The sequence below is a fragment of the Candoia aspera genome, chromosome 2 (genome assembly GCF_035149785.1).
Source record: "Candoia aspera isolate rCanAsp1 chromosome 2, rCanAsp1.hap2, whole genome shotgun sequence".
In the NCBI taxonomy this organism is placed as follows: domain Eukaryota; kingdom Metazoa; phylum Chordata; class Lepidosauria; order Squamata; family Boidae; genus Candoia; species Candoia aspera.
This window is the reverse complement of record NC_086154.1, coordinates 113,983,012-114,007,225: the sequence shown is the minus strand read 5'-3', so window position 1 is coordinate 114,007,225 and position 24,214 is coordinate 113,983,012. Positions and strand designations below refer to the sequence as shown.

The following is a 24,214-nucleotide window of genomic DNA, read 5'->3' as shown; positions in this document are numbered from 1 at the left end:
AGGAGATGCCGGAAACTTTTATGTATCGAATGTCTAAATAGATCCAATTGTTCATCAGCTGCAAAGTGACAAAAACTGACCATTTACCTCTGTAGAATGCATTTTGTGACACTTCTAGTTGCTGCCTGATTGATAACAAAGGAATCAAGTGGATAGTATTTATATCAGGCATATATGCTTTGCCTCATTTCCATCTCTTCTCTGGAAACCAAGAATAGTAGTTGGGCTTATGGTGAAGTATCTTTCTGATCCCCCAAAGATGGACCTAACAGGAAGAGATTAACTCCACCTCCTCTAGAGGCCAGGACGTAACACTCCTCTATGTCTTCTGGAGGAAACTCCGCCTTCAGCTGCATGTTCTGACTCCTCCTTTATTGTATATTTCATGTAACAACAAAACCTTGCATCATGGGAACAGAAGAACAATGTATAACAGTTAAACACAGTAAAGTATGGAGAACTGGAATTTGAATTCAGATTAAAGTAATTAGGTAATCATGTGCTTTCTTATATTAATTTAGCATTCAAAGTGTCTTTTGTGTACCTCTCATGTAGCACCTTTTGCAAATGAAATTTGCTTTATTAGGACAGTTGTGCCTGCTAGTAACTATCTGACTACAGAATTCATGCCTTTCGCCTAGGTAACAGTTCTTGCATATTTCCATCAAGGTCATCTTTGTTACTATCTACAAGTAGCCTATATTTTTGGAAGCAGTCAGCAACACAACCTCAGACACTAACCTGTTGCTTGACAAATTACAGATCTCTGCATGGAAAACTTGAGGCAGGAACTTCTTGTCTTCTGGGAATTGCTTAAGGTGCGAACTTACTTTCTCTCTTAGGAAATATTGGTGGCAAGTCATGCAAAGAGAAATATCTCTCTGAACAAAATCAAAGAGTGGGTCATTAACAAGAGTGGTGGTGGTTTAGCTGTGAGGGCAAGATCTTTAGTTATTCACAGTAGCTGTTCCACATAAGGGCAGAATCTTTGGAGTGGGAAAAAGGGCACTGGCCTCTGACCACTGGTCTGGTGAGGCAAAAGAAAGATGCACCAGTAAGAAGAAGTCAGAAGTCTGCATGGAACTGAGTCAGATCTGAACAGGAAGTATAAGAACTAGCTAGTAAATGCTGCAAAAAGAGAGGCAGTGAGGCCTAAAGCGGATGCAATATGAATAAAGAACTCGTAGGAAAAGTTGCAGGTTGTTCCAAGTCCAAGAAAGCAAAATGCATAGTTGGAACCAAAGACAAAATTGTGAGAGAAGGAAATGATGCAAAGCCCCTGGAAATGGCCAGCATCAGACCTGCTTGTAGATGGGGCTCAGTGGGTGGCCATGAAACAATGAAAACTAAAAGGTTTCAAAAGAGGAAATAAAAACATTATTGAAACAAAAGTATACAGATTTTGATATGTTCTGGATTTGTTTTGTTTTATATTAGGACTCGAGAAAAAGAAACTGAACAACACAGAAAATATTCCTGATTATGTCAGGGAGTGAAAGAGGAACTGAGGAAGACCGGCAAGCTAATAATATGTAATTGGAGGAGATAAGGCTCCTATTAATTCAGCTCAGCTGGGGAATGCTCCAAACAGCTTAATTTAACAGGTACAGACCCCTCGGTAGGATGCAGAGACCAAAAACATTAACACTATTCTTCACAAATCAACGTAATAGTAGAATTGAAAAGCCAAGATTTACTTTTGACTGAGTCAAAAAAAAGAGTATCAGGAATATTTTTCTAGGTTTAAAATTGAAAGAATTTCTGTGATTTTTATGGTTCTTGATTGCAAAGTAGAACTACAGAGTTATAAAGACAGAACTGGCTTGAAATATACAGGAGAAATGAAGTTGGTTTTTGAGCACTGATTTCAAACAAAGGTCCAAAACCTTTGATCTGCAGAATTATTTAAACCCAGCCCTTATATCAGAGATCCCCAACCGTATCAGTCTATCTGAGCTAAGTGAAAAGAGGTTATCAATGAATGCATACATACTTACCCCGAGATCCTCTTGTGAAGTCTAACAGGATAGACACTCTAAAATTGGGACTCCCACATCCCTTCAATGACCGTTCCAAAGCTATTTCAATACAATCCACCTAAAAGAAGAAAAAACAAACAAATGCACAAGGCAGCCTTCCTTTCAAAGGTACTAAGTGATGGGACGTGAGCTGTGCATAAAATAAACCAAATGTCAGATTTATAGAGAACTTCAACTCCCAAAGGGGAAGTACCAGTGTTTTCCTAATTCTGAATTTGTTTCTCCTATCACAGATATATTAACAGTTTGTAAACAGATATAACAGACCAAAAAAAAAAAAACCCTCCAGAGCACTTAATATAATTGTACTCTCAACAATATTTCTTCTCAAGATGTCTCAGTCAAAAATATTGGTATAGAAAAATTGAGGTGTTCTAGTACAGAACAATCATTCTCTTTGCAAACAAGGGTGATAAAACAGTGTGTGGAAAAACCCTTTCCTCTTGCTCACGTAAGCTGAACACAAGTCTATCTATAAGCCCAGTTTATAGATATGCCCTGTCACTAAGGGTACGGCCAGTATGAAGTAAGGAAAACCATGTGAACAAACCAAGGATAATTTCTAACAGCATAACTTTGTAACTGTAAATTCCCGTTTGTATACAGTTCTGTGAAAAAGTGTACCCATTCCTGGAATTTTTGAATTTTTGCCTATCTTTGCCACTACAAAATATAAAAAGAGAGTCTGAGTAAATGAATACCAAAGTTGGTGCTTATTTCTTTCATTTCATAAGCAAAATCACCCCCTTTCGCATTCATGTGAAAAATACCCCCCCATGCAATCAATTCAATTAAAGGACTAATTGTAGTTCTTCACTGAACAATCAGAGCTGATCTGAGGCTGTCCCACCCTATATAACTTTGTATCCCATCATCACAGTGATAGTCTGTGAAAGAAATTCTAGAGGCACATAATATGCCCAGCTCAAAATAAATTTCCCAAAATCAGACCTTTGTAAAAGTCACTGCTGCCTATTAGACTAGAGGTGGTTACAACATGATTTGTGGTATGCTCTCTCCATCTTTTTAACTTTGAATATTTTTTGTAAGATTTTTTATTCTCTTTTTATTGGTAAGCCGTCTAAAGTCACTTACACAGTGAGATGGGCAGCATATAAGTTTAATAAATAAATAAATAAATAAATACAATTTCTAAAGAACTGGGATTCTACCAATTCACAATCAGAGACATTGTCTTGAAACTGAAACAACAGTCAATCACCTCAGTAGTGAATTGCTTGGAGAACACAGCATACATTTGCCTGGGAAATCAAAGAACCCAAGAACAATCCAGGGTTGTGCAGGTCTCTTTCACTTTGTTCATGATTATCATAAACAACAGCACCACAGGGGAAAATAGGGATTTATAGCACAGTAGCACGGTGGAAGCCATTCCTTAGCAAAAAGTACACTAGTGCTCATCCCAGATTTGCCAAAAAGATCTGGATGACTCTCCACACTTCTGGATGAATGATCTAGAGTCAAAGAGGAATTGGGGAGCTACATGAGTGATGTTATATCTGGTTGAAACCAAACACTCAATACTATAATAATAACCTCATACCAACTGTCAAGTTGTGGTTTGGGGATGCTTTGCTTTTTTAGAACCTGGAGGAAGAAAATATGCATTCTGTTTTGTAACAGAGGAGTCCTCATGAAAATATGTTTGTCAGCTAACACTGAAGCGTAAATGAATTATAAAGCAAAACAGTGATCCCAAATATTCAACGAAATCTACAAGAGAATGGACAAAAAAGAATATATTCAATGTTTTGGAATGGCCAAGTCAAAGTCTAAACCTAAGCCACATAAAAATATTGTGATAGGATCTGAAACAAGCAGTTCATGCTAGAAAACCCTCAAGTGTTACTGAGTTGAAGCATTTACCATGGAGGAACAGGCCAACATTTCTACACAGCAGTGTGAGATCCGGTAACTAATTACAGGAAGTTTCCAGTTGCAGTTATTACAGCTAAAGGTGGTACAATAGCTACTGAATCTAAGGGGGCAATTACTGTTTCATGCCAGTGCATCATATGCGGGGTAACTTAATGAAATAAATTAAATAAGCATCAAATGTTGGTATTGTTTGTTAACTCAGAAACTCCTTATATATCAATAAGACCCATATAAAGTTCTGATAATAGTCAGTGGCAAAGATATCCAAAACGTTGTAACATCCAAAAAGGGCAAATATTTTTTCATAATACTGTCTTCATTTTTAGGCTGCCAAAATTAACAACTCACATACATAAATATAACAGAGTGAATCTCTGAATTAAGAGTTCTGAAGCAAGAGCTCCAAAAAACCTAAACCCTAGGCATCTCTTAACTAGCTATTTTGTAAAAAGTTTCCAGTCCCTCCTTCCCATTTTAGACACTTACTAAGTCCTGTTCCAAAGGTCCTGTTCCAAGATACAGGGAAGCTAAAACTATTCGTTGCTTGGCCATCTTTAACTGTCCCTGAAAAAGAAAGACATTTAGATTTGCTAATTAGTCTATCACGTGACGCACCCAAGTAGGACACCCAATACAGTACTTAATTTTGTGAGAAGCAGTAAAACTCAAATCTACCTAGAAAACTATTATTAGGAATTTTTGCTCACAACTGGACTGGGAATAAGTTACTCGGCTGCAAGTCAGTGTATCTCTCTTGTCAACTAGAAGGTCAAGAGACAGACAAGCCAAGTCACTGCTAATACATCAGTATGCTGATGATACCCAATCATACATCTCCATCCCAGGTGAAGTAAGTGATGCTGTGACTGCCCTTTCTCGGTGCCTGGGGGCTGTAGAGGTCTGGATAGGGAACAACAGGCTTCAGCTGAACCCTGGTAAGACAGAGTAGCTGTGGGTTAATGGCTCTTCCATATCTGGGACTTTGTCATCTTTGGTTCTGGATGGGGTTGCACTGTCCCAGACAGACCCAGTGCATAATCTGGGGGTCCTCCTGGACTCACGGCTCCTGCTCAAAGAGCAGGTGGCAGCCATGGACAGGAGAGCCTTTGTGCAGCTTCGTGCTGTGCACCAGTTATGCCCTTTCCTGGATCGGGAGGCCCTTCAAACAGTCACTCATGCCCTTGTTATCTCCATATAGACTATTGCAATGCACTGTACATGGGGCTACCCTTGAAGAGTATCTGGAAGCTTCAGCTGGTCCAGAATGTAGCTGCGCAGGCTGTCTTTGGTGCCCCTAGAAGGGCACATGTAACACCGCTGCTGCACGAGCTACACTGGGTACCAGTTTGCTTCCGGGTCCAATTCAAGGTATTGGTTATCACCTTTAAAGCCCTACATGGCATGGGACCTGGTTACCTGAGGGACCGCCTCTTCCCCATCACATCAGCCCATCCCACCCAATCATGCAGAGAGGGTATGTTACAGACCCCGTCTGTGAGAGAACTTCGTTTGGCAGTCAAAGTTTTTCTCTTCATACTAATATTTATTCTCTCCCAAAGGAGATAAAATGTTAGAAAGCCATTAATAACCAAATTAGATACAATCATTCACATAAAAAAAATTACATTAGAAGTCCCACTATGTTAAGAAGCTGCCTTTCAAGCATTGAGAAGCATGATATCTGAATCCACGTATCAAAAATGTTTGAGGAGGTGTATTTATCTGGCCAATCCCCAGACAGCAATGTTTTGTGCCATCTTAATTTTGCAAGATAGATTACAGGTGGTCCTCGCTTACTGACTGCCTTGTTTAGCAACCATTCAAAGTTACAACAGTGCTGAAAAATAACTTTATGACCAATGCCCGCATTTTATGACCTTTGCAGCATCCCTCAGTCACATGATCACCATTACAGTCAGTATGTGATATCCTGTGCCTGACTTTTTTTTCCCTCCTTGCAGAGCAGAGAAATTGGAGAGGAAGGGATTACAAGAGTAAGCAGGCAACACAGAGCGGAATACACCAGGCTGTTCGTGCAGTGCGCTCGCGGCTGCCGGTGCCAGGGCATTGCTTTCAATGTGTATTCCCCATTGTGTGCCTGCTTATTCTTTGTGATTCCTTCTTTCCCATGAATGTAAATGTAAACATTAATTCCCTTCTTGTTAATTATTCCAGCACCCAGGTAAGCATTCCAAATGGCAGTGGAGTGGGGAAAAGGAAAGCACGGTTGTGGACACGTGACTTCCCACTTAGCAGCCACTTTGCTTAGTGACAGAGTTGCCAGTCCCAATTGTGGTCGCTAAACAAGGACTACCTGTAAAGGAATTCCCCCAAAATAACATCTCTTCAACCGTCAGAAACACAGCCCTATCAATTACTGGCTGTTTTTATTGTCCCAAGGTAGTATTTTTATTCTGCCTAAAATGCAATGAGGCATGCTATAAATCTTTGATCAGAGTGCACAAAGTAGCACTCACATCTCCTTTCCTGGAAAGGTCTCAGAGTCCACATGTGCAGCTGCAACTTAGCAGAATCTATGTGGCTGGCAGAAGTAGTTCAATATTTTTAAGCAAGGGTCTTTCTCAGCCTACCTGATTTTTCTACCCAGAGGTGCCAGGAGCTGAACCTGGCACCTTAAAACAAGCAAAACACTGAGCTATAGGACTGTAGCTTTTCGTGTCTCACTATATTGACAGAAAATTACACTAGTTGACAACAGTATTTTTTTCTTCTTCACACACTGCTTATAATTTTCAACCTTAGAGCTGAATATATTAACACATTCACCAAGGAATGGTAAGATAAAATTACTTTAATCTATAAGCCTGACAGGCTTTTTAGAACACAAGAGAACCAGTGAACCCTCCTGAAACTGCCATTTTGAATGTCATATAGTATAACAAAAACCAGTGACAAAAATACAAGAGAAAAATATTGTGGTTTGAGATCACCTTCATAAGTTCATAGAATTCAGTTGGGGATGAAAGCACCTTGACATGGGACCCAGCAATACCAAATTCTGGAACCAGGTTTCTGATCCATTGAAAAATATGTGTTCCCTCAGGGCCAAGGCAGTTAGTGGGGACAGTCAGTTGTGGAACGGTGGAAGTGAGTAATGGAGCCAACAGCAGCCATGATGACCTAATAGGAAAAAGAGATTAGCTTAGCAACATATATGGTTTTCTCTTAAAATGCCTGCAGACATGTGAGGAAGGGTTAAGGTCTAGAAACCAGGAGGCTATGAGTTCTAGTCCCACCTTAGGCATGAAAGCCAGCTGGGTGACCTTGGGCCAGTCACTCTCTCTCAGCCCAACTCACCTCACAGGGTTGTTGTTGTGGGGAAAATAGGAGGAGGAAAGAGTATTGGGTATGTTTGCTACCTTGAGTTATTTATAAAAAAATAATAAAGGCAGTGTGAGGTTGATCTTTACGACCCAAATCCAGTAACTCACAGCACAAGCCACTAAGGATATGCGTAGTTCTTTACTGGGACAGTATCAAACCCTGTCAAAGCCACAAATAGATTCTACTTCCTCCCGCCTTCTCTTTTAAGCCTCCCGCTGTCTGCTTCTGTCCCGCCGCTTCCTCCTTTCTTCTTTGACAGCTCTCTTCCATGGTGACAGTTTGCCCCATACATTTTGACAGTTAATGGCTGTTTATGTCTCTGGCTTCAAAACTCATCGGTCTTCTTTCTCAGCTCTGTGTAAGGCTGGAGCACCCAGTCACAATTGGCCATTGCGTCTGGGTCTTCCATCCTTAGAGGCGGGATATAAATAAATAAATAAAATCAAGCCCTAAGCATTACAGATCCACCTTTCACCTAGATTACAGGTAAGTTTTTGGTACAAAGAAGGGAAACAACAGTCTGCAGGCAAAGGACAGGCACCTACCCTGTACGTTGGTAAATTCCCATCAAGATGGTAAAAAAAATAGTAAAATTGGCCCACACAATGAAACAGCAACAAAACTGCAAAAACACTATTAAAATAGAAACCCATTTTAGTTGAAGTGCTAGTCTAGAAACTGGGAAACCCTGAATTCTAGTCCCCACTCAGGCACGGAAGCCAGCTGGGTGACTTTGGCCTGGTCATTCTCTCTCTCAGCCCAACCACCTCACAGGCTGATGTTGTGGGGAAAATATGAAGAGGGGGCTACCTATCTATCTATCTATCTATCTATCTATATCACACCAAGTTGAATAAAATAAGTGAGATATAAATCAAATAAATAAAATTGTTCCATCAGCTCTTGAAATATTATTCCTAAATGGGTAGACTTCTTTCTCAACTGACTGCTTTTATTGCTTCCAAATATCTTTCTAGAACAAATATGATTCTGAACAAGAGTATGCAATCTTTTCTGATATTTATTCCAAGGAGGCCACACATGACAGGGCTATATCATTTAACTAGAAAACCACCATAGGCCCCATGCTTGGATTCAATTCCAAAAAGGTAATTCGGAGTGTGCAGGAGTGCAAATACAGCAACTGTCTGCAGTTTTTTTAAGCAGCCACACCTTTACCCAGGACTGCAGCTGTGCTCTTCAGCTACTGTGATCCCAGGGGAAGATGCAGCAACTTTAAAGAATTAAAGTGCCACATTCACATTTCTGGCTGCTCAGCCTACTTTTGTTGGAGGATTGAGTTGCTATATTCCCACATGCTAAGCCATAGTTGGTTAACTTGATTAAACCACAATGTTTAGATTCTCAAAGCATTTTAAAGCCAAACCAAATTAACCATCCTAATGGCTTGGGATGATGTATAAAACTAATCAGGGAATGCAAACATGAGTGTGAATGAGGAAACACAAATTTGGATTCTTAATATTAAATGCTTATAATTTCTAAATTACCAAATTATGTTTTATATTTAATTATTATTTTAATCCGCTATTGTATACCATTTCGTTTTTCTTTATATGAGCATCAATATAAAAATGTAATAAACTACCAGTGAAGCTTGAAGAGGTAAACCTAACCACCAGTAGCCAGTTTCTAACCCTTAGCATTTTTCCAGGCATGGCTAATATTTTCCTACTATAACATGAAAAAAATTAAATGACCTTAAAGGAAATAATTTCCTCCAAAGTCATTTTTACATTAGTATATATCAGCAAAGCATTTCTCACACAGAAACCACCCCCTTCAGTTGTCATCCTCTTAGCAACTGATCCCACAGTGCTCCATGGTTGTGGTATGCCTCACTGTATTCCACATCTCACTACAAAGCCCTCAAATGCTTAAACTGAACAGAATTGTGGGAGGAACTCTTGACTATGAGGAACTCTCAGTCCAAAGTACAAATTGACCACAGATGCCAGGAAGATGATTTCACTTGTTTCACAGCAAAATGTTAGGTCTTCACAGGGTTTGCACGCGTCCTTCCCCGCAACCCCCAGGAAAAAAAAAACAAGACTGTTTGCCACTGCATTTCCCAGAAAGCCCACCACTTTGTCATTGCCTATTCATACAATGGAGATCTGACTCAGTGTGTGCCAGAATTCCTAGCTATTCTGTTTTTCAACAGTTTGTGGGGACTGGGCATTTCTTTGGCAATACTCAATTACAGTAATTTGGAGGGAAAGTTTCCATTCTCCCAAGCTTAAAAAGAGAACTTCATAAAATACTTCCCCAATGAAATCTTTGAACAGGCAATCAAAAGGAAGCAAAATGGCAAGCTCTTGCTGAAGTTGAGCCACTAATAGTCTAGACTATCTACCTTAATAAAATTAGGGTATTTGAGAAGTTATTTTTCACATGTAAAAATAACTTTTCAAATACCCTAATTCTATTAAATATATTAATAAATAACCTATTCCAACTTCTACATCCCATAATTAGAATTCATGAAATCATATCTACAATTATTGGTTTACAAGAAACAAAATCACATTATTTGTGCACATGCATTTATAAAACATAATCAATATTTTTTATTTCAGTAAGCCATACCAGCACCTTCCCACTTCCTATGAAGCCATCAATCTCCTGATTCATATATACTGATAATTTATGGACATGCATTTAGGACAATCTTTAGTCTACTTTATAATTGGGATTACAGAATAAAGCTTGCTTTAAGGTTTATTTTTGAGAGTGTTTGTGTGTGAAGCGCATAAATCCTGTCAGTTTTAAGAAATTAGCACAGTTATATCTGATCCCAAAACATAGCTTCAATGTTCTTTTCCATAAAACAGAGGACTACAGTATTTTTAAGTTTCCCCACGATTCAAGAATCATTCACCATTGTCATCTTGCATTGAGTAGTGCTGAATCTCTTTTATTTTTTTAAGGAAATAGCAGCCTTGAGGTACCCACAGAGATTTTCTGAGATTTTCCAAGGATTTACTTGTGAAAAATTAAATACAGAGATGCTATTGATTTTCTTCCTGTAAAGAAACTATTTCTGCCAGATTATACTCAGAGAAACTGAAGTACTGAAAAGAACATATGCCAAATATTTAGCCATCTTGGCTCTTAGTTACATCTTTGAAATGGAATTTAAAAAGCCCTAGCATAATCCATTTCAAATCAGTGGTCTAAGTAGAAAACAACTACACATTAGCATACATAAAATCACCATTACCTAGAAAGGAAAATGAACTGAAAATCATGTTTCTTTTCTGAATTTGACTTTCCACTATTAATAAATCTGGGGGTTTTGGAACCTCTATTTTTAGGAAGTGGGATTTTGACTAATACTATGACTGTGAGCTCAAGCACTATTAATTCTTGTTAAACTGCAACAACTTTACCAGAGGCAGAGAAAGATTAACAGGATATATCTCATGGTATTTATCACCCACACATAAACTACACTACAGTGACTTCTGCTAATGACTCTTGCTTCACTGGAATGCCTGAGTGTATATTACAGTATTTCTGCATATATTATGACTGAATCTGGGAAACTGTTTTTATTGTTAACATACTGATGCCAATGAACAATAAAGACTCAAGGGTAACTTCCTTAAACAAGAGAAGAGCATGGAGGACATATAGCCCCACATATCAGGCTGCCCTTGTTTCAACTGAGTCATGCTTACTGGATATTACATATTGCTTAAGTCTTCATCTTTCTGGCTGCTATCTGACTTGTAAGAACTTAAAAGACAAAACAAAATCAAAGAGGAAGCTGTTTCTAAAACAAGTTATCATTTGGTAATGCAAAAATATTTAATGAAATACATATTTTACAGTGTAAAAACACAGCTGTAGTATCAATTCTCCAAAAACCAAGTAGCATTACAATTTGCACTACTGAATTCCTGAAGGAAGTCTACAGTTGTTATCTGATTAAATTTAGACCAAAATTAATATTACTGTATACAATGAACATATACTCTAAAAGGAATCAGCTCAACCAATCTAGCTGTATTGTATCATAGAGAAGAATGTGCAAGTCAAATAGAATTCTGTGCCTCCATATCCTATTTTTAATGTTTTTCTTTAGCCCATATTCTTACACCCAGAAGACCACAGAGACATATAATCTATGTATTTCTGTATTAATATAGCATTATTGTAAATTTCTGTATTACAATACAAACCTCTCTTTAGAGCCAATACTATCAGACTTGCTTAAAATGCATAAACTGAATACTCGCTTGAAAAATAAGGCTTATATTCAACTATGCAAATGACAATGCACATGGCTGGAGGCTTCTGAACTGGTGGTTGCATAAAAGGACCTATCTTGGGGATATGTATTTTCTCTCATGTATATACACATTTACAGCACTAAATCCCATCACTTCCACAACTGTGAGGACAAGGTACATATAAACGAAAAAAAAATCTTATTCTCATGAAATCTATAGGAGTATGCATTAGAAAATCAGATTGCTAGGTGTCTTGGTGCCCCCTCCTCCAATTCATGTGTAATCTATCCAACCACTTTTACACAATTGTACTCTTTATGACTTGGGACTCACCCAACAGTATGAAAGAGGCCCAAGTGGGGAAATTTATACATGCAAAAAACATTGTTTATTGTTTCTATAGTACACAGCTTTTAAAAAGAATTATTTGTTTTCAATATATTAAGTTTTACTACACATAGATGAGCTGGCAAGAACACAGAACATCTGCTGAGAAAATAAAGAAATGATATGAATGCAACACACTTCCTGTAACACCAGCCAGTAATTTTTCCCAGATAATGCAAGACACACCATCAAACACTATTCAGAAATCTTTCCTCCTTGCATTTTGACAAAAAAGGAACTAGTTCTATATGTGCATTTTATGTGATACAAAACACTTTGCATACAGTATATTTATAAGCCAATTAACCCAGCAAATCAAACTACTACTCAGCTGCTGCTGGTGAAACAGAACTTCAGAGAGTCAAGATTTTCTAAATGTCACCCTCTAGATCACAATGCTGATCACAAAAGCTTAAGTGAATTTAAACACTTTCACTAATTTAAAAACTTTGCATTATTGCAAATGCAAATGTGATTAAAAGCTTGTACATCTGATACTTACATGTTAGAAAATAGTTTTTGTTGCTTTAGCATCTAATGACATGCTGACAAACTCAGCTTCTTAAGAAAGAAATGAGGAAGATGACCATGATATTTGAAGGACTACTTCCAAGGGTGAGGTAATGCATAGCATAAGAACTTGCAAAGGATTAAAAAGGAGCACAGAAAGCTGTGGAATTGGCAAAATTGACAACCATCCACACTGTCAGGATATCTACTCTTCTCACACTGCTGAAGTACATACTGTAAATGATTCCTAACATGGAACATACCAATGCATGCCAATACATAATTTCACAGGCCAATATTCTATATATTTCAAATGTAGTAAGGCTGGTAAAAGTAATGTTCAATTTTCACCCTCACAAATTAATTCTTAAATTTGTAGGCAAAAGAAAAGCATGAAATTAATAATTTTTGTCACTGAAGTATGATAACCAAGTGAACGATCCAGCTATGCTCTTTCAATTACCTGAAATTTTAATCTAACTTCTGTACTTTTAATGTTTATTAGGGAAATTAAATAAAAGCATCTTGCCAAACAATTGCAAAAGCAACAGCAACCCAGCAGGAGATTCCAAATAGTTGGTAAACATAAAACTGTAAATAGTGAAACACAAAAACCAATGCAGAATTCTGCTCTGCAATATAAACCACCCACAGATAGTTATTATGAAAAGTAGTATATAAATGCTTTAAATTATATGGGTTGCCTCTATTGCATCAAAAATTAGCAATATAAATCCTACATTTAAAGATCAAGAAGATAATAGTAAACAAAACTATTTGTAAAAGCAAAGTATATAGGTATGTTTGCCGCCTTGAGTTATTTGTAAAAATAATAAAGGTGGGATAGAAAATAAATAAATAAAAATAAATAAAAATAAATTCTATTCTGACTCAGCTCTAAAATGAATGCCAAGCACTTTCATCAATACTTCATCAATGAATTAGTCTGTTGAGGTCATGCAATTCTAGTGTTCATCTCCTCACTCTTCAGTGATTGCCTCAATAAACCAAACTGAAAGGTCTCTGCAGCAATAAGTAGAGTTGGTAAATCAACCCCTCTTTATATTATCAAGTATCTCTGCTCTCAAGCAGAACAGGTATTAAAATCTGTTGTTCCATTTGAAGTGCCTGTCTTGATTAGACATGTTCCTAACTTACATATTTTTGGACTTAGAAATACAAATCTCAGGGGTTCACTCTGTTTGGCTCTGATATAAAGCAAACATCATAGCTCTTTAAATTCACCTCCAGTTCTGATTATGATCTAAGCTGGAAAAGAATTCACTGACAGATGATATACTTTATTTATATTTCAAATTTCTGTCACCACCCATCTCCTCCCAAAGGTCTCTGAAGACCTCTCACAAAGGAAAATTCACCACCTCATGTGGCAGTCTGTTTCACTGACTGACAAGGCCAGTCAGATTCTTCCTCCTGATATTTAAATTGAACCTCCTTGTGGTTTTAACTCAATAGTTCCAGTCAGGCCCTCTAGGGCAAAGAAAATAAGTCTACCCCTCCCTCTGTGCAACAACCCTTCAAATATATGAATGCCGCTACATATCCCCCCTAAGTTGCCCTTTTTGTAGGCTAAACCTATCCAGATTCTTTAGCTGTTCCTCACAGGGCTTTGTTTTCAGACCCATCACCACTCTGGTAGTCCTCCCCTATACTTGCTCTAAATTCTTGCTGTCCTCTTTGAACTGCAGTGCCCTGAATTGGACATAGTACTCCCAATTGGGTCCAATTAAGGCAAAGTAGAGTGAAACAAATGCTTCCTATGATCTGGGCTCTATGCCCCTTTTAATGCACCCCAAAACAAATTTATCTTATTAGCATCTGCATCACACTCTTAGCTCATATTCAATTTGTGGTGAACAAGGACATCCAGATCCCTTTCACCTGTATTACTGCCAAGCCTGCCACATCCAATGCTTGTGCCTTACATATTTTCCCCCTTAAATTCCAAGCTATTCATCTCAATTCATTATTCCTGTCTAGGTTTTTTTTTTAACCTTCTCTCTTTTATCTAAAGTACTGGCCACCAGTCCTAGTTTTGCATCATCTGCAAACTTTTCAAGTGGCCCCTCAACTGCCTCATCCAAGTCATTGATAAAAATGTTGAACAGCACAGGGTCCAGGACACAGCCCTGTAGCACTCCACTCCATGCTTCCATCCAAGCTGAAGTGGAGCCATTAACGATGTGGTCATTCAGCCAACTCTGACTCCATCTATCAGCAGTATCATGTAGCCCATATTTTGCTATTTTATTAAGCAAAAATATGAGGTATTCTGTCAAAGACTTTGCTGAAGTCCAGGTTCACTATGTCTGTAGCTTTTCACTGATCTACTGAGCTAGTAACTCTATCAAAGAAGATAAGGTTAGATTAGCATGAATTGTTTGCAACACATCCATGCTGGTACCTGTTATAAATAACAAGCCTTTACAAGTATGCACAAACATGCTGTTTGATGATAACCTGTTCTTGCCAGGTATAAATGTCAAGCTGACAGATCTGTAGTTCTCTGCACCCTGCTTCTTCCCTTTTTTGATAAGGACTAACTTAACTTCAGCTAAGGACTAACTTAACTGACCTGTCTAACTTCAGCTCAGTTCCCTCACTCCCCCAGTGGTATGGCCAGCTAGGGTTCCATCTCCCTTGTGAGAGAAGACAAACGCCAAATAGGAGTGAAGAACTTTTGCCATCTCACAAGTACCAATTCACCACTTTCACCTTGCAATGGACTGTAGTAAAGAGGATGGCCTGGAATGACAGAGGGAAGATCCACTACCAGGGTATCAACCATAAATGAAAGCCGAGCCCAGGCCAAAGAAGTAATTGCGAAAATGCCTCAGACAACCCCCCCATGACAGCCCCCCACGCCCAATTCGCATGAAAATAAAAAAAGGAAGAAATATAGCATATTCACTCTTGCAAGATTCTGTTCCTGTAGCTGTTCTAATAAAAATAGCTTAGATCTGCATGACCCTGTTTCTTAGTCTGTTCTACCTGATAGGACTGACATGGACTTATACCCTCTTTGGCTTTCCTTTTATTTTCAACAAAATCCTCAAAAAATCATTTCTGCTGTTTTTGGTACTTCATTCTGCTCTTTAGCCTGAAAGTGTTTCTATACTTCTAGAGACTACCTTCACCTTCCTGCCCAGAGATTCAAAAACTCTTTTGGCTGTATCATTTGTCCCCAAATGAATCAAAAAGAAACAATAGAGTAGTTCTCAGTGGATCTGAGTAATCTTGGTAACTTCTCCATCAAGTTCTGTATATAGGCACCTGGAAATCAATACACCTCACACAATGTCATACAAGTCTGCATACAGCTTCCCCATAGCAAGGAATCTGGCAATGCCATGATATGCCTCTTCTTTTTCAGAGTAGTTCTTGGGTTTCTTCGATCACTGGGGGGGCCAAGTGTCTTCAACAATGTTTTTGGCATGGTTTGTTCAGGGGCCTATCAATCTTCCTCTAAAGGGACAGTTTAGTACCAGCTCTAAGTTTCACTGGCAATGAGTGCCTCCTGAACATTTTGCTTCTTTGGGTCACAATCTTCCATGTGTTTGCCTGTCAAAGGATTCCCCACCCACTCCCGTTCTTTTGTGTTCTACTTCTCTCCCCCCCTCGAGAGCTTCAGCATTCCTGTCGGAACCCATTATCTTCCTTAATGCATTTCAGTGCAGCAACTCTCTCATGTCCCTTTACTGTCTGCTCCAATAAGGGAAAAAGCTTGCACTTGCAGCAGGTGCTGTTTATATCCTCTTCAGACAGAAAGGCAATCATTGCATGTATTTTGGAACTCACAATACTGCTTCCTCTCTGCCTTACCTACCAACACTCCTAGTCAAACTTCCACATTAATCTTCCCAGTTTGCTTACTCTGGCTGCAAGCTTCCAGGAGCTACCTCTCTAGTGCAGAACCGGCATGGACTTTGCTTCTTTTTAATTTTTCTGAAATGTCCCAGCTTACTTTTTGAGACTATGGGGAGGTAGTAAAGCCCCATGTCTTTCAGCCTTATCTTCAGTATCTTCTTGCTATTCTTTTCACCAAGTTCATATAAAGGAAGACATTGGGTCTTTTCATAAAATGGTTTCTATATGTCAGAAGTGCTGGAAACATTTAAGTATGGAGCAGATTCAAAACATTCAAGCTAAGAACTAAGGCAAATTGATACGGCAAGTATCATTTATCAAATGTTGACTATATTCTGAACCCATTTAATAAGTAATTTGACCAATTTACTTCAAGTATTAATAAAAAGGCAAATGAAGAATCAAAATAAAATATTCCTGAGAAAAAATATTTTTTAAAATGTCTAAAGTTGCACAAGACACTTAGGGAAAAAACTGAAACAAACGAATTGAAAAATGCAGATGGGGCGATTTTGGCAGAAGTTTGGAGACTTGTCTTTTTAACTGTGACATTCCAATGTCAGGCTTTACACAACATTTGTACTTCCCACCTCATCATGAAGGAAAGGGGTTCCAGAACCACAAAAAGATCAGCAAAGTGCTGCCACAAACCAGGCAACCACATTTTAGCACAGTACATTAAGCAAACCAGTCCTGGTAATGAGTTAATGGTTCAGTGTGTTATACAATCTACCCCCACCCCCATGCGGGTTTAGTAAGCCTTGGTAAAGCTAATCAAGGCTAGGTGTGTCAATAAAACAGAGTCAAGCACATGCACAAATCTGGAAATCGAGTCCTTATTCTCCTTTTACTCACATAAAACAATTGTTTCTCCTGCTAGTCAACCCCCATCTCTATCGTTGCTTCAGGTCAGCACCATCCAATTATCCAGAATGCTCCAAAGGACACAACTGCAGCTTCTACTACGACAGCGGCAGAGCCCATGTAAAGGATCACAGAAGTTCCAACGTGTATTTCTCCCTACTGAGCCCAAGCCAAGGCAGGACAGCCCATTTATTACTGCTACTAACTAGGAAAGCCCCAAACCCCAGCTGAATTATGAGCGCGCAAGAGGGAGACTCCTCGAGAGAGGCCCGCAGAATCGTGAAGATCCAGCGCCGCCCGCACGGACTTCGGCCGTTCCTCACCTGCGAGCGCTGCTTTCGCGACCTCGGCTCAGGCGGTCTGAGAGTCTGCCGAAGAACGCCGCCAGAGCAGGCCTCCCGCGGGGAAAACAATCCAGCAGCCGCCTCAAGAGCGCAGGAGCCGCGGCGACCACCGCCGCCGCCATGGAAACCCAGCTACTTCCGTTTCCGGGTGCTGAACCCCAGCTGTTCTGCCGGTTCCGCTTCCGGTCATGAAGATGGACGGCTGAGGCAAAGTTCGGGACCACAGAATTGAGTGTTGTTCTGAGTGCTTCTTGGCGCTCTTCGTAATCGCCTCCTGCTCGGTTTGGGTTTATTTATACAGCTACGGAGTAGTAGCGTTACTACTACAAAAGAGCCGCTCTCGGGTAGATGTTGAGGTGTTGGACTGGCAGAGAGGAGACCCAGGTTCAAGTCACCCACCCATTCACTCTCTCAGCCCAACCTACCTGGCACGGCCTCCTTGAATTCCCGGAGGAAAGACAGGATAAGCCAAATCTCGGTCGAGTATAGTAAAACTTGGCCCTGAAAAAAAAAATGTCTAGGGTTGTGCTTTATTGTATATTTCTAAGATATTATCTGAGTATTATTACAGATGCTGAGTTCCTGTAACTTGATAGCACAGAGCGAAAGGAAAACTAAGCAAAATGGTTAGGGGTTTTTTCAGTATATTACACACATACTGTAATCCTGATTTCAGAGATTTTTAAGTGTGTGTGTTTTACCATGTTAACTATGATTCAAACAGAATAGGAAAAACAGCATTAAAGTTCAATCCATTTTTAAAATTCATAATTAGTCATCCCCACTGAATTCAATTGTGCTTATTCCTAAAAATGCATAGAATATAACAGTGAAAGAAAACCAGGTATTGAATAATGTCCATCAGCCCCAGCCAGCATAATGAATGGGAGTTGTTCTCCAAAACATCTGGAAGATAGGAATTGCATTTAATCTTAGTGTTAAGCATTAAGAAGTGAAAGTAGGACAGGATTACTTAGAAAGCTTATGAGATCCACAAACCCCTGTACTATCCTCTTCTGTGGCTTTGGAAATATTAAACAGAAGCAGTATCTCCAATTTCTGATTTGGCAATTCTAAATTGGAAGGTAAAGGCAAGGCATAGGTAGCAATTTTTTGAACTTGTCATTAGAGTCCAATATAAATGGTGATGACAAAAAATGATGAAATGTGTACTGCATGCTTTTGGAACTACAACAGCTCTGAACAAGGGGGACTTATGACCAGTCTGACCAGTCCGCAAAGTTGTGGCTGTTGCAGCGTCCCCAATGGTCATGTGATCATGATCTGGGCACTTGTTGCCCAGCTCATGATTATGACATCACAGCAAGCTGTGGTCACATGATCACAATTTCCAGTGTTCGCTTTCAGCTTCCCACAAGCAAAGTCAATGGGGAAGCCAGCAGGAAGTCACTCCCGCCACTTTTTTCACCTACCCACGCACCTGCCTGCACTCCAGAGCGCCTGCCCACAGCACTCCCATGGTACCTGCACTCTGGAGTGCCCTCCTGTGGCACCTGCTTGCCTGGGACTCCTGCCTGTTCCTGCTTAATGACCTGTGTGGTCCTGGGGTTACAACAGCAACCAGAACTGCGGGATTCCCATCACTAAGTGATATGGTCACATGACATCACGCTTTATAACTGCATTGCTTAGCAATGGAAACTACAAACCCAATTGCCGTCATAACCAGAGGACTACCTGTAATTCAAGTTATATTCAGCTTCTTCCCAAGAAATGGGAAGAGGACTGCAACCATTCAAGTAAGTCCAATTAAATTCTATAATTCTCTGTGCTTACCAGAAATGGCCAGATCTATTAAATCCAGTGGCCCTTGCTTCCAAGCATAGGATTATTCATTTGCTATAAAAAGCAACAGAAAAACTATATATGTGCATACTACTTTTTCCATCCATCACATCAGGGGTGATATCTTGCCAGTTCTGTTTAGTTCATGAGAACTGATGGTTCATTTTTTACTAAAAATTCCACCTGTCCAGAAACGGCATATCCAGGCCTGCTGTACCATCAGTTCTCGGCTTCTCAGAGACTTCTGGGCAATATTCATCTTGCTGCAGAGAAAGTGGCAGGCCTTAGCATAACTCAGGGTGCCCATATAGTTCTCCCCGCCATTGTAGCTGCTGCTATGGCAACCAGCACCACCTTCCTCTTCTTCCTCCTGCAAGTCTCCAGCAATTGCAATGAACAGACTGTTCCTGCTCCCCGTCTTTCCCCATACCTTTTTCTAACTATGGCACCTTCCAAGATTCCAACTGCCATTGCTGGCTCCTCCTCCTCCTGGGCAGACCACCCATGCCACTGTAGAAAACTCAGAGGCAATTGCTGTTCCCACCGCCACCCCCATGCAGGCAACTACCAGGGTCACCATGCCTCTTCCTCTCAAGTAGGCCTCTTAGCTCTGGAAATGAGAAGCCAGGAGGTGAACTACTTGTTGCCTAATTTCCGTATCATCCCTGTATCACATGTTGTATCCCAGTGTTGATACCATATTATCTGACAACCATAACTCAGTACAACAAAGTTAGCACTTGGACTATTGATCTCCAAGCCCTTTTTTAACTCTAGCATTCTATGGTTCTGTTTACTGTATATGGAAAAGTTTAATACAATTTATGTCTTGGTCTTATTAAAAAAAAATCTTTACCATTATGATGATGCCCATTTGCACATCTATAATCTACGAGAGAATCTATGCACTCTTACCAACTCTATGGTAAACTTTTCCGTTTATTCCTACAAATCTCAGTGGAGTGTGGAGTCCTTGGTGCTTTCTGAGCCTTGGTGTTTTCTTGCAGGCCAGACTAAGCAACATCTTCAGTGAGAAAAGGGAGTGGGTCTTGCTCTCTGTTTATATACAGTGGCTTGCCTTGCTTGTGTTGGTGGGGGAGTTGTTCTCTCCTTGGTAGTTCCTTGATTAGGCTGTTGTTTGCTGCTTGGTTGATTGACTGAGTTAATAGTTCCTTGATTAGGGTACTGTGTACTGTTTGATTGTTCATCTGGTGTTAATCCTGGTGTTAATCTTTGCATATCTGGGTGTTGATTGCTGGTGAGGAGGTGTTCTGGTCTTTTGGCTTTTCTATTGTCTCTTTTGAATGGCTTGTAAATGTGGTTTATCTCTATGTGTTTATTGATGGCTGACTTGTCTGAGTGCCAAGCTTCCAGGAATTCCCTAGTGTTTTTGGATTTAGCTTGGTCTAGGATGCTCACAGTTTCCCAGTTGAAAGTATGCTTGAGTCTGTCCATGTGTTGTGAGATTAAGGAGTTCTCATCGTGTCTTCTGACTGCTAGTTGGTGTTCGTGGATGGGCTCTGCTAGTCTTCTGCCAGTCTGTCCTACATAGTGGCTGTTACAGTCCTTGCACTGTAGGTTGTAGATGACTCCTGTTTTTTCTTCTTGGGCTACTGGGTCTTTTGGTTTGCTTAAGATGTTCTGAAGGGCTTTGGTTGGTTGGTGTGATACGGTGATGCCATGTGGTTGTAGCAGTCTGTTGGTGGTTTCTGAGATGTTTCTGGTGTATGGCATTGTTATCCTTTTCATAGCTTCTGTTGGTTGGGTTGTAGTGGGTTGAGTGGCGAGGCACTTTTTGATGAAGTTGCATGGGTATCCATTTTGCTGGAAGATGCTGTATAGGTGGTCTGTTTCCTTTTTCTGGTGTTCTGGGTTGCTCAGTGTGTTTGTGCTCATCTGAATAATGTTCTTACACAGCTCCTCTTGTGGGAGGTTGGGCTGTTACTTTGGTAATGGAGCACTTGGTTAGTGTGGGTTGATTTTCAGTGGACTTGTGTTTCTAGTTTGCCATCATTTCCTCTACTGATGAGGATGTCCAAGAAGGGTAGTGTGTTGTTGTTGTTGTTTTCTTCTTCCCTTGCAAATTTTATTCCTCTGAAGATGTTGTTGATGGCTTCATGTGTCTCCTCCAGTTGTTCTTTTTTATTATGACAAAGGTGTCATCTACATACCAGATCCATACTTTGGGTTGTATGCATGGGAGTGCTATCACTACTAGATGCTGCATTACAATCTCTGTTATGAGTCCTGAGAGTGGTGATCCCATGAGGGTTCCTCTGATTTGTTGGTATATTTGTCCATCAAACTGAAAGTAGATGGTGAGGCAGAGGTTAATGAGGTCCATGATTCTGGGTATTTTGATCTTAGTGTATCTGGCTAAATCTCAATGATTCAGTGAAACTTACTCTTAAGAGACTCTGCATAAAATGTATAAATGTATACTTATATTGATTTCAGAGAAGAAAAGGCTAGATCTCCTCAGTTATTGATTCAAGAAATTGCAAGTTGTAGATTTAGATTTCTTTTTCAGATCTAAGCATACTAGACAGTACTGTAATAAGATCTAGCGGTGCAACTAAGATGCCAAAACAACATCCAGGAGAAACAATGTAAGGAAGTCAAGTGCAAGGCACATGTTTTTCTTTGTTCATTATATTTGGTCAGAGGCAAAGAGGGGAAAATTAGAGAACTTAACTCCTATTGTAATTATATTTGCTGTTCCCTTACAATAGGTGTATTTAAGTTGCTATTCAAGTAGACTGAGAACCAGAAGTAGCCTTAATTAACAAGCACTTGTGTTCCTAATAGGATGATCCTATGCAGGTGTCTTCAGATATATGTTCCAATATATTAGCCCAAGAAGAAAAAACAGGAGTCATTGACAACATACAGTGTAAGGACTGTAACAGTCACTATGTAGGACAGACAGGCAAAAAACTAGCAGAGCGTATCCACAGACACCAACTAGCAGTCAGAAGACATGATGAAAACCCCTTAATCTCACAACGTATGGACAGATTCAACCATAGTTTCAACTAGGAAGGAAATTGTCATCATCCTAGACCAAGCTAAATGCAAAAATTCTAGGGAATTCCTGGAAGCTTGGCATTCAGACAAATCAGCCATCAAGAGACACATAGAGATAAACCACATTTACACACCACTCCAAAGAGACCATAAAAAAGCTAAGAGGGAAACAAAAAGACCAGAACACCTCCTCTCCAGCAGCCAACACCCAGAGAAGCAGGCATTGACACCAGGCAAACAATCAAGCAGAAAGCAATACCCCAATCAAGGAACTGCCAAGGAGAAAACCACACCCCCACCAACACTGGCAGGGCAAGCTACTGTATAATAAACAGGGAACAAACTCCACATGTACTTGTACTGATGATGTTACCTAGTTGGGTAATGAAATGCCTACAACAAACAACCAAGCTCAGAGAGCACTAAGGACACTATATTTTCCAAGGCATGCTGTGGAGCTTCCTTCGACATGAGCAATCTCAGGATCACAACTTTCAAACACAGTTATAGCAGCAAAATATACTGTTTCTGTACTGGGCAACAGCTTGAGTTTCCATTTGCCTTGAAATAGTTCAATAGTTATTTAGGGAACTACAGCTGCTTTCCCAGCACCAAGCAGTAGGAAACCTACTTTCAGAAAGAAAGACGGGTTCACCCACAGTCTCCAACAGGTATCACTGCCTTTGCAATCTACTAATCTCCAAATCACTTCTCAAGCAAATTAGATCTTTTGTAGAGTGCAAGTCAAAGATGGTTTTTTTCCTGCTGAAACCAGATCTTGTTCTTCTTGGGACTTTAACATCTCTGTCTTCTGTCAAATCAAAGAAAGGCAGGAAATCCTGACTTAGGACTGTTATGGGCTGTTATTCACCCCAAGGCAAACCCACTGAACATGTCCAAATGCCCTTCATTTCTCAAAATATCTGTCTGCTGTATGCCCATGGGCAGTTGACAAAAACCAGTGACCTTCTTTTTAAGGAACGTGCCCTTTCATTTTCCCATTGTGGCTTTCACAGTTGGGAGAACTTTCCATTCAGCTTGAGTGCAGGCTAAGGATGTATGCAAAGCGCTTTTGATGTTTTCATTTATTTCTCCATAAATGAAACTTGGAAAGCAATAGCACAAATTAGCATTGCTATCTACTCTGTATTTCTTAAATCTATCTATTTTAAAAGCAAATTTTCTCTATTATTTATAAAGTACTGATTTTCAAATATTTATTTTAAAATGCCATTATTTGTGGTTAACATGAGGAACTTCCTCCTTATATACTGTAAGACTATAAAAGACAAGAACAGTTATCTAGGTTAATAAGTAACCTGACCAAAAGATTTCTTAAAATAGAAGATGGTAAATAAATGGATTAACTCCCTTAACTCTCTCCCTTTCAGTTGAAGCCTGGGTTAACTGAAGAGAAAGCAAAGGTTAATAACCTGCTCCCCTGAGATCTCCTTCAAGCTCATTCCCTCAAGAAACGTTTCAGTAGGAAGCCAGGCCACACCCTCATATCAGTTAACTGTCCCAGTGGTGGTTGGGGGAGGGGGTCTCCCACTACAAAGCTTTGTCTCAGAAAACCCTGGCTTTCACTGGAGGAGAACAAATCAACACAAGGATTTTGCTGTCAGGGGAAAGCAAGCTGTCACTGCTGTGCAAAACAGACTTCCAGCGGGTGTATGTCTTGGTGGCAGAATATGCATTCCCCAACTGTCTGAGTATGCTGCACTTGCATGTGGCAGTCTCAGAGGCAGAGGTGAGCACAGCTGGAATAGGGACAGAACCTTTGGAAGGGACTGGCACTGCCTATCGCTTTCTTCTTAGGCGAGTCCTTTCTTCTTAGGCGAGTAGT

The 24,214-nt window shown here is 39.9% G+C and overlaps 1 protein-coding gene across 4 annotated transcripts in view; it reads right to left on the bottom strand.

Annotated features, from left to right (window-relative positions):
• Positions 1-17,661, bottom strand: part of PGS1 (phosphatidylglycerophosphate synthase 1) — a 40,856-nt gene extending 23,195 nt beyond the window's left edge. For 3 of the 4 annotated variants that reach the window (XM_063293326.1, XM_063293327.1, XM_063293328.1), the window contains exons 1-4: positions 17,515-17,661; positions 6,890-7,079; positions 4,425-4,502; positions 1,998-2,097 (exon numbers count right to left, since the gene is read on the bottom strand). In XM_063293326.1, the coding sequence (XP_063149396.1) occupies positions 1,998-2,097; positions 4,425-4,502; positions 6,890-7,079; positions 17,515-17,657 (511 nt within the window). In that variant the 5' untranslated portion in view covers positions 17,658-17,661. The remainder of the gene's footprint in view (positions 1-1,997; positions 2,098-4,424; positions 4,503-6,889; positions 7,080-17,514) is intronic. The other variant, XM_063293329.1, reaches the window with a different exon arrangement.
• Between the last annotated feature and the right edge of the window lie 6,553 nt (positions 17,662-24,214).